At 47.9% G+C, this 10,114-nt stretch overlaps 1 protein-coding gene across 1 annotated transcript; it reads left to right on the top strand.

Moving 5' to 3' along the window:
* Positions 1-6,348: 6,348 nt before the first annotated feature.
* LOC130388002 (glutamine synthetase) lies at positions 6,349-9,847 on the top strand. Its single transcript, XM_056597299.1, has 7 exons — positions 6,349-6,457; positions 7,031-7,218; positions 7,369-7,530; positions 7,640-7,786; positions 7,872-7,999; positions 8,125-8,324; positions 8,471-9,847. The coding sequence occupies exons 2-7, from the start codon at positions 7,053-7,055 to the stop codon at positions 8,781-8,783; spliced, it is 1,116 nt and encodes a 371-aa protein (XP_056453274.1). The 5' UTR covers positions 6,349-6,457; positions 7,031-7,052; the 3' UTR covers positions 8,784-9,847.
* The last annotated feature ends 267 nt before the right edge of the window (positions 9,848-10,114 follow it).

The raw sequence follows: 10,114 nt of genomic DNA, 5'->3' as shown, positions 1-10,114 counted from the left end.
GCTCAAACACGCACACACTTAAGGGCGCAAACACGCTCTCACACACACACACACACACACACACACACACACACACACACACACACACACACACACACACACACACACACACACACACACACACACACATACACACACAGGGGAGAGCACAGACTCACACGGGGGGAAACAGACACACACACACACACACACTTAAGGGCAGAAACACACACACACACACACACACACACACACACACACACACACAGGGGGAAAACACAAACACACACATTAAGGGCGCAAACACACACACACACACACACACACACTCAGTGTGTGGTTTCGGCACCCCCTTGTCATTGATGGTCTAAATAAAGTGTTTTTGGAGGAAGTTTTGGCGGGAAGGGCATCTCTTAGGGCTCCTCCCGGTCTGATTATCAGCCGGACTGATGAGTCACACGCACAGCACAGGGCATCGCTGGCAGACTGACCAACATATTGTCAGCCTTATTAATATCTGAAGGTAGACAGTTGTATACGCTGGCCGGGCTGAAACCAGAGGACACGCTGATTTATGAGGAGGCTGGAGATTGGATGAGACGGTTGTGGCGGTACGAAGATGCGTCGGGTAAAGGAGGAAAGTGACGCGTGCGATTTCTAAATATCAAATAACAAATATAATAATGGGTGTTTTTCGCCTTGGCTCAGGTGCTCTTTCAATCGGGTGCTCGTCTTTCATTTAACACTCGGGGAGCGACCCCTGTCTTGAACTGTTTTCATTATTGAAATTCGTTTTGCCTCATTATCTAGGAATATCCTTATTTTCATCAATGCCCTCATTTACATTGACAAAGAAGGTTTGGTGTAAGGCACATAAAATAAAATAAATAAGTAAGAGAATTCTTAATTTGTATGCATAATCCGTTTTTTTTAATAATCTTACAAAACACATCATCAGTTGGATAAAACTATTCATAGGCATAATTATATTGTTTTCATAGGTCAACTCGATTTATAAAATGCTACCCTGGCTTTGCATTGACATCGAACGTGAAAACCCTTTATGCCAGACGTTAATCTGGTAGGTGCTGCCCCCTGCTGGGGTATGCTGGCTCTACGTTGTATGCAAAGAGTACTGACAGCATTTGCGGTATGCTTATGCTATATTTTCGTTCTAAAGGAGAAGTAACGTTGGACAGTGGGGCAATTTTTCATTAAGGTGGCAGCAAATAACGAGTCGCTGTTTGGTCCATCTCGGTTGAGACTTTTGCTCAATAAATGATAAGACAAAAACAACAACATTTGTAACACAATGTTCTCAATGCATCTAAATGTATCTAATTTAACCTGTTCCTGTACTATTGATGTGATGTGGACCTGGTCTCATCTGTATCCTTGCAAGCACCACAAAACTCACTTTTTCCAGCAGTAGAGCGGAGTAGGAAACACAGAGAATATGGCCTCAGGAAATAGACTCCTGTCCACTCTGCCCGCCAAGCTGCCTGATGGACAGCGACATATCCATTGAAATGTTGATCTGCCTATTGAGAACACATCCACATGTGTCTTCAATGGCGACCAACAATGACAAGATACTCCTGAAGACCGAGAATATATCCTGAAGATCCCATTTGGGAAGAATCAATACTATCTGACATACAGATATTATAGTGTCTGGCTTAACCTTTGCCAAAGATTCTGACATCATCATCATCATCAACAACACCACCTGGATATACCCTGTATCGGATCAGTTTCTCACCCTGAGCCGGTCGAACATTTCAGCGCAGGAGATAGAATCAACGACGACGTCAGCCTTCAGTTTGAGCGAGCTGTAGTCTCTCTCTTCTGAGGGCGCATCTCTGTCAGCAGGGCACGCCGGCCTCCTGAAGGTGCATGCAGTACGGTGGTCAAATACAACACGACATGCGATTTAAAGGGGCGATATCATTCCACCAGGTGTGAGTGTGATTGGCCGTTACAAGCCGTTTGAAAATCGGCCTTCCCTGTGCCCTATTGACTTCATTAGTTGGTGTGTCAACCTAGATTTATGCTGGATAGATCATTCCACCAGCCTACCTAGTGGACTGTGGCAAATTGTTGCTTGTCTATCCAACATACATCTAGGTGGACACGCCCACTACTGAGGTCACCAAACACAGGGAAAGGCCTGTAATGGCTAGTCAGACTCATACCTGGTGGCATAATATCACCCCTTTAAAATGGAGGCCATGTAGGCCTGTCCACGAATACAGGACGGACTCCCTAACGACACAGAGACGGATCGTTAGAAAGTGGGTCAGTAAGAGCAAAGGGCGATGAATAGTGTCCATCTATAAAACCGCGTGCTTGTGGAGTAAACAGCCCGCCGGTGTACGAGGTAGGCCTCAAAACCGGGGTCCACGTTTCAGAGTTCCTCATGGTGCGACGTCGAAATGGACAGATGCTTCGGATGAGCCTGCTGACGGCTTTCCAAGAACGTTTCTGGAGGTAGAGACGAGAGAGCGAGAGCGAGAGCGAGAGCGAGAGAAGAAACGTGAGGTAGAGAGAGGGTGAGAGAGAGAGAGAGAGAGAGAGAGCGTAGCTTTTGTTTGATGCTCTGAGAGGCAGCTTGCATGGCAAGCCGTGGGCCCAACGATACAATGAGTAAGTGTTGACAACTCACCCATTTAAAAGCGTCTGCGCTCTGATGTCTCTCAGGGAAGGTGTTCTGATCAATTCTACTTGTGTTTATTCTAAGCAAATCTGATGTTTAAATTTGGGTTTTTAATGCAGCCCCAACCTTCCTCCATCCGGGGAACATCAAGAGGGGAGGAAGAACATCTTAATATCTCAATGTCCTGTTCTGTAACCAATTTTTATTCTATGATAACTCTTCAAAATATGCTTCCCCATTGTCATGACAACATATCGTTTAAGGATTTTGTCAAAAACGACTCCACCAATGTTTCACATTCCATTAATAATATTCAAAAAAAAGAATTCAAACTGATGCAATGCGATTATGTAGAAGCTATGCTATTAAGGGGTAGTTGCAATTAACAAACACAAACCAACCAAAACAAACAAAAGAAACACTGATGGAGTCAATACATGAAACTGCTTCAGTCCATACTGTCTCAGATATGATAGGTACACGGCAGCTTTACCCTGCAGATGTTTTTGCAGCCAGAGGCCACGCTCCCGGGCCCTGGCCTGGTTTGCAAGAGCGAGGTCACGCAGGTCTTATAAATTAGATAAAATAGGAGTCAGCCTTCCATAGAATGGGTTCAGCAATACCCATTCACACATTGGGTTTGATGCAACATAATTGGTCGTTTCGACATGATCATTTTGTATATTAAGTTTCTCTTGACATATCCCACTTGAAGTGTTGATTTGGTTCGAATAAACAATGTTCAATTGACTGTGTTACGTACCTTTCTCATGCTTCTTGTGGTCCAGATGGATGGACGCCCCTTGCCTGACGTCCCCCAGGGGGAGCCCTCGTTCAGAGGTACCACTGCAGTGTAGCAGAAGATCGCTGACCCAGGTTCCTGCAACACCCTTATCCGCCACACCTTCTGCCTCGGCGCTTCCCGTCCCCCGGGGGGCGCTGTGCACCAACAACTGACAACTCTTTTGCTTTTTGCTGTCTTTTTTGCTGCCTCTTGGCCAGGACTACCTTGAAAAATTGTTTTTTTTCAAGGGGACATTCCCATTGAGATACCAACCAGATGTGTGGGAAGACATTTGTCCTCTTCTTCCAAGAATCTGTAGAACGTACGAGCCAGAATCTGAAAACAAACAAAACAAAATGAGAATAAAATCCTTGAACTAAATTGTACACTAGGAATGTGATGCAGATGCACAGTCATGGATAAAACGCTTTGATATTTAATTTGAAAAAATGAGGCATGTCTCACGGCCGCCACCTTATGTACATTCAACGTTCTACAGTTGATACAGAGTCACACCTAGTTCTTGCTTGGCAGCGTGAATCAAGGTCGTTGCGTTTCCGCAGGGCAAACACTTCACAAGGTGCGTGGCTGTGTTCTCAGCCAGGGTCAGCTTCCCTGCTGCCCTCTCCTTGAACCCTCAGGGAGTGTTTATTAGGCCGCCCTGCTACCGCGTCGGCAGATATGCCCACAGACAGGTGGTCATCGCAGTGCTGAGGGACATGCCGCAGACGGGGGCCCTGGTGGTGGTGGTGGTGGTGGTGGTGGTGGTGGTCTGGGCGCACGACCGGTGGTCATAACGGACAGCAAATGAAATATGGGCGTATTGATGAAGGAGTAAGGGGCTGTGTCCGTCCCTGGGTGTTTGAAGGTGGAGGGGAGGGGTGCCCGGTTCGCCATAGCGACAGAGCCGGCACTCAACCCTAGCTTGCCTCCCCTACGTTCCCGGGACGCTCCTACTACGTTGCGGACGTCCCGGTGAACCGTCTCGCCCTCGTTCGGACCGGTGTGCTACATGGTGGCACTGGCACTCTGCGTCTTCTAAAAGGCAACCACATCAGCACTCTGGGGCTGTCGGGTCCCTCTTCATCCCCGAGCCGCGACCCTGAACCGGGCCTTCGGTGACCCCTGAAGAGAGGTGCCCTACTGGGCTCCAGACCACCGTCAGAGCCCAGGTCTGCATATCCTCTGGCGATGGAGGAGCAGTCGACCGTGTTATCGCCTTGTTGCAGACCCAGAGACACCGAGGCAGCCCATAGGACCGGGGGTTCAATTCCTGCTCGCGGCCCTTTGCTGCACGTCTCCCCCTCTCTCTCCCATACCTTCCTGACTTACTCTACAATAAAAAGGATCAAAACTTTCACTTTTGAAAAAATAAGACTTTTACCATAGGTGAGGCGACAGGCGGCCATGATACTGGAGCCTAGCGGGAGTTGGAAGAGCTTGATGAAGGCGTAGTGGGCCTGGTAGCGAGCCCTCTGGCCTGGGTCCTATCCCCTGTGAAGCAAGTGGTCCACTCTCACGCAGAAGGTCCCCAAGTCTTCTCCTTAATGTCCTGACGTACACGGACACACAAACGCACACAAGCATACACCCATGGACGCACACACAGACAGGGGATAAACTTTAGACACAATTGTGCTACAACTTGAACGTGGCAACATATATACACACACACACACACACACATATATTAACACACACACACACACACAGACACAGACACAGACACACACACACACACACACACACACACACACACACACACACACACACACACACACATGCTGGATACCTATATGGGGATGAGTACCTTTGAGCTGACATGAGGAGGGTACCTGGAGCATCTCTCTGCAGAGGGAGAAGTGGTGGTAGAGCTCTGTCTGTTTGAAGTATGAGAAGTGTTGGTTTTGAATCCACTGGTAAAATCCATCATTCTGTGGTGCCTCTACAGACGGGGATGAGACCGTGACTATCGTAATGTCAACGAATACTGTTGTTTTTACAGCATTATGAGTAGAACACTTACCTTTCCTGCAGGGATCTCCGGACACAAAAAACACCTGTTACCAGATGGCTCCTACCAGTGGAAGTGGTCAAGCCCCTGCCAGAGCCCCAGGTGGTGGTGCAGGGACATATCAAATGTTTTTCTTAACTAATTTAAACTATCCTCAAACTATAGATGGAATCGGTCATTCTATAGGCTAAATAATAAAAAAGAATAATAATAATAATAACGTTGTGATGTTTTAAACAGAAACATTCGTTTTAAATCCTTCAGTTAGAACAACAGGCCAACGTTCTTGTCTGTGCACTTTTGGTGCAGGCAAGCGTTTGCCTTCTCTCTTTTAGGAATTAGCGATTTTTCTATGGTAAGAAGATGTTGGCAAAATGCCTTAGCAGTGAATCTTGGATCAATATATAATGATGATTTGAATATGTTCGTGTGTATGCACCATTGCACCTTCACCCAATCGGTACTCTTGTCTGCATAATTTTTTTTGTTTATGTAACCTCCAATAAACTAGCTGTAATTCTGTAGTTCAACCGCTTGGGGGCGTTTGGGGACATTAATTACCTGGTTTGGGGTGGATGATAAACAAGGAAAGTGGGGCAGCCGTGTTTTTTCTTAGTCATCACGTTTTAGGTACAAACGTTATGAAACCCAAATAAAAAATATTTCATCTGCCAATCAGACAAACAAAGTTGTTTTCCTTTCTTTGCGTGAAATTGAGGTCAAACGCTGCAGATTTCAGATTTCTTTTGGGCATGTGCTGCACAAGAAACTCTCCTCCAAGTTGAGGGCGTTGCGCTTCGCTCCCGACCAATGACGGCCGCTCGTCACCGCGGAGTAAACATGTCGAGATTTCTCTGACCAATCCGAAACGCGGACGTCCCTATCCATCTTGTTATAAATTTGACTGGATCTGGGATTTTGAGGTATCAGAGAATGAGACAACAACTACTAAGAGTTTCAAGAACAACTCCTGGGACCTTTCTGTCCTTTAGCTTTTTTTTCTTCCAACCTATTCTTTTTAAAGGTAATTGTTTTCTCTTTATTGTTTGGGTGATTTTGTAAGATTCATATTTAATGCCTTTCATCTCGTATCATTGACGTTGATTGTTTTTTGCTGCCATATGTAATTGCATAGGAACAGTGTTTTTGTGTGGGGGGGAGGGGGGGGGCAATTATGTAATGGTGCTTCGGTCTGGCATAAGTGTAACCATGACTACAATGCGTGGCTGTGTACGGCAGCATGGAGGCACATCGTACGGTGTATATACATAGTTACATTCCCTAATACCATGTTTGATGTAGTAACTTAAGAGCGCAATCTTCGTCCACTGTGGACCGTCGGGAGGGAGAGATTTACGCCGCGATTTAAGCAGTTTAGTCCAATGTGGACGTATGTATGAACGTTTCCTTTGTTTTGGCTTTGGACCGCAGTGAACATGCTAAAGTGAGGCTGCGAGACCTGCGTTTGCATGCTCTTATCCCTTCTAGAATATAGAACAATGGTGTGCAACACGCGCTGTGTGTTGCACAAACATGTGCGCCTTAACGTGCCCGGGGAAACCCTCGTCTCACGCCGCCTCTCTCCTCCCGTCTCCAGGTGTGTTATAACAGACGATAAGATGGCTACGTCCGCCAGCGCCTGCTTGAGTAAAGTTGTAAAACAACGGTACATGGAGCTCCCCCAGGGAGACAAGGTCCAGGCCATGTACATCTGGATCGACGGCACCGGAGAGGGTCTTCGGTGCAAAACCCGAACGCTCGACTCCGAGCCCAAGAGCATCGAAGGTAAAGGCACAAGGGTTACGTAATATGCTCATTGTTCCCATCCTCCATGCGTCTACTATAGGCCTACAGCGTTTCCTCAATAGCGCTGAGGATTCTTAAGTCAGTGGATGTACCGCCTTTATTAACCTGTCATTTCCTGTTGGTCGGTAGATCTCCCCGAGTGGAACTTCGATGGCTCGAGCACCTACCAGTCGGAGGGCTCCAACAGCGACATGTATCTCATTCCCGCCGCGATGTTCCGTGACCCGTTCCGTAGAGACCCCAATAAACTAGTGCTGTGCGAGGTGATGAAGTACAACCACAAACCTACAGGTAACTCGACGGTGGCTTTGACATTGATTAGTCATAGCCAATCAAGACGCGTGTTTGCAAATGAAAGCGAAGGGATCTGTTAATAACTATAATAATTGTGCGCACGCAGAAACAAACCTGCGACTGGCGTGCAACAAGGTAATGGACATGGTGAAGGACCAGCACCCCTGGTTCGGCATGGAGCAGGAGTACACCATTCTGGGCACCGACGGGCATCCCTTTGGCTGGCCGTCCAATGGGTTCCCCGGACCCCAAGGCAAGGGCCTACTCCTGACACAACTGCCTTCTGAAAGGTGTCCATGAAGTGACGAGGTCCTAACTCTAGTCGTGCCGTCACACAGGTCCATACTACTGTGGCGTGGGGGCCGACAAGGCCTATGGCAGAGACATCGTGGAGGCTCATTACAAAGCCTGCCTGTACGCCGGAGTGGACATCTGTGGAACCAATGCTGAAGTGATGCCTGCACAGGTAACCCAACATCTGGTGTAGTGAACCACTGGTTGGTTGGTGGGTCGGCTTGCCCAGACGATGTGGATGTGTCGTTTGGGGGGGGAGGAGAGAGATGCTTACTGGTTTTGCCTCTGCGTCTCCAGTGGGAGTTCCAGGTGGGGCCGACGGAGGGGATCAAGATGGGCGACCACCTGTGGGTGGCCCGCTTCATCCTGCACCGCGTGTGCGAGGACTTTGGCGTGGTGGCGTCCTTCGACCCCAAGCCAATCCAGGGCAACTGGAACGGCGCCGGCTGCCACACCAACTTCAGCACCAAGGAGATGAGAGAGGAGGGTGGGCTGAAGTGAGTCCCTTTCCCGCTGGGAGTACTGGGGGGGGGGGGGGGGGGGGAAAGCTTGTAATGCTTCCAGCCATCGCGTCGACCACGCCGGGGCCCTAACCTGTACCTTCCTCGTCTTCTCCCCCCCCCCCCTCCCCCCCTCCCCCCAGGGCCATTGAGGAGTCCATCGAGCGGCTGGGCAAGAGGCACCACTACCACATCCGCGCCTACGACCCCAAGGGGGGTCTGGACAACGCCCGGCGCCTCACGGGCCGCCACGAGACCTCCAACATCCACGAGTTCTCGGCGGGCGTGGCCAACCGCGGCGCCAGCATCCGCATCCCGCGCGCCGTGGGCCAGGAGCAGAAGGGTTACTTCGAGGACCGCCGCCCGTCCGCCAACTGCGACCCGTACGCCGTGACGGAGGCCCTGATCCGCACCTGCCTGCTGGCGGAGGAGGGCGAGGAGCCCACGGAGTACTAGACCCACTGAAAGACACACACGCACACACGCGCGCGCGCGCGCGCACACACAAACCCCACCGCCCACCTGTGTTTTATCTGAGTTTACTTTGTATTTTATTTTTAACGGCTGAAAGGCGAACTAGTACTGTATTCTTTTTCTTCCCTTGAAATGATAAAAATGTAACCTGCTAGTTTTTTTTGAATATGGTCGACTTGCCAAGTGAAGAGGGTGGGGTGGGGGGGTGTCTGGTTGGTAGCGGCAGGAAGGGTACACCTTTCCCCCCCCCCCCGTGTGTTAGGGAGGGGTGGGAAGGATTTCGTAACGTTTTTTAAAAACTTGCTTAATGATGTAACGTAGTCTTTTCTAAACGACTAAAGCACATGGACACTGAAGAGTAGAGCTGCTATTGGCTGAACATCATGTGTAATTTCTAAAATGAGTCTTGACTAGTTTAACTGTTATATCGTGACCTGCCTTTTCCAACTATCCAATCTTAAATGTTACTAATACTTTTGAGAACTGTTTTTATTTTTAAATGGCACCATTGGAGGTCTCCAGATTTTTGGACATGCTGGGTTTGTAAGTTCGTACGGTACACTTTGTAGATGTTTGTACTCATCAGACCTTTTTGTCTTAACATCGGTCCCTTGCCATTTGTAGAGTTTCTGTTCAACTCATGAAGGAGTTTTATCCTTTGTCTACTGCTATATTGTAATTCACCTGATTTGGTAAAAGCGTGATTTTTACTGGACCTTTCTGTTTTCCTTGAAACATTTAAAACTTATTTTATGACACGAATGCTGTGACTTTTCATTTGGCAGCGTTGCAGCAGACGACTTTATTAGATTTCCTCTAGACTCTTGATGTGAATCTGACCTGAGGCCTGCAACCAGTTCTCATTATGATGAGCAGGCAAAAAATAAATGGGTCAATACTAGATTGCCCAAAATAACACTACCCTGTGACCCAAGGGCATACTTCTACATTCTGACAATGCACAGCAGTCATGCATGAGAGAAAAAAACTATTTAGGCAGAAGTATAGGTAGTCAACTTTATTGAACATGGGTTTTCCCCCACTACATGATGAGCAATCTCAACACATTTCAGGAGGTGAACTCCGCTCTTCACTGAAAACAAGGGATATTCTCCCATTGTTTTTTGTTTGAAGGAAATAAGCTTTTCAAAAGCTGTATATCTGATTTCATATTTTGTAAATGTTGTCTCATAGGGCCCAATTTTTGGTCTCTTAAAGAGAAGGCGGATAAGGTTTTACAGTTTACCTCAGGCATTTAAGCTGTTGCCACCTTGCCGTTATATAAAGCACATTCCGTAAGTACAGAAGATCCT

Source organism: Gadus chalcogrammus, chromosome 8, assembly GCF_026213295.1.
Source record: "Gadus chalcogrammus isolate NIFS_2021 chromosome 8, NIFS_Gcha_1.0, whole genome shotgun sequence".
Lineage (NCBI taxonomy): Eukaryota > Metazoa > Chordata > Actinopteri > Gadiformes > Gadidae > Gadus > Gadus chalcogrammus.
Note: the sequence above shows the minus strand (reverse complement) of the source record. Positions and strands in the feature narration are given on the sequence as shown.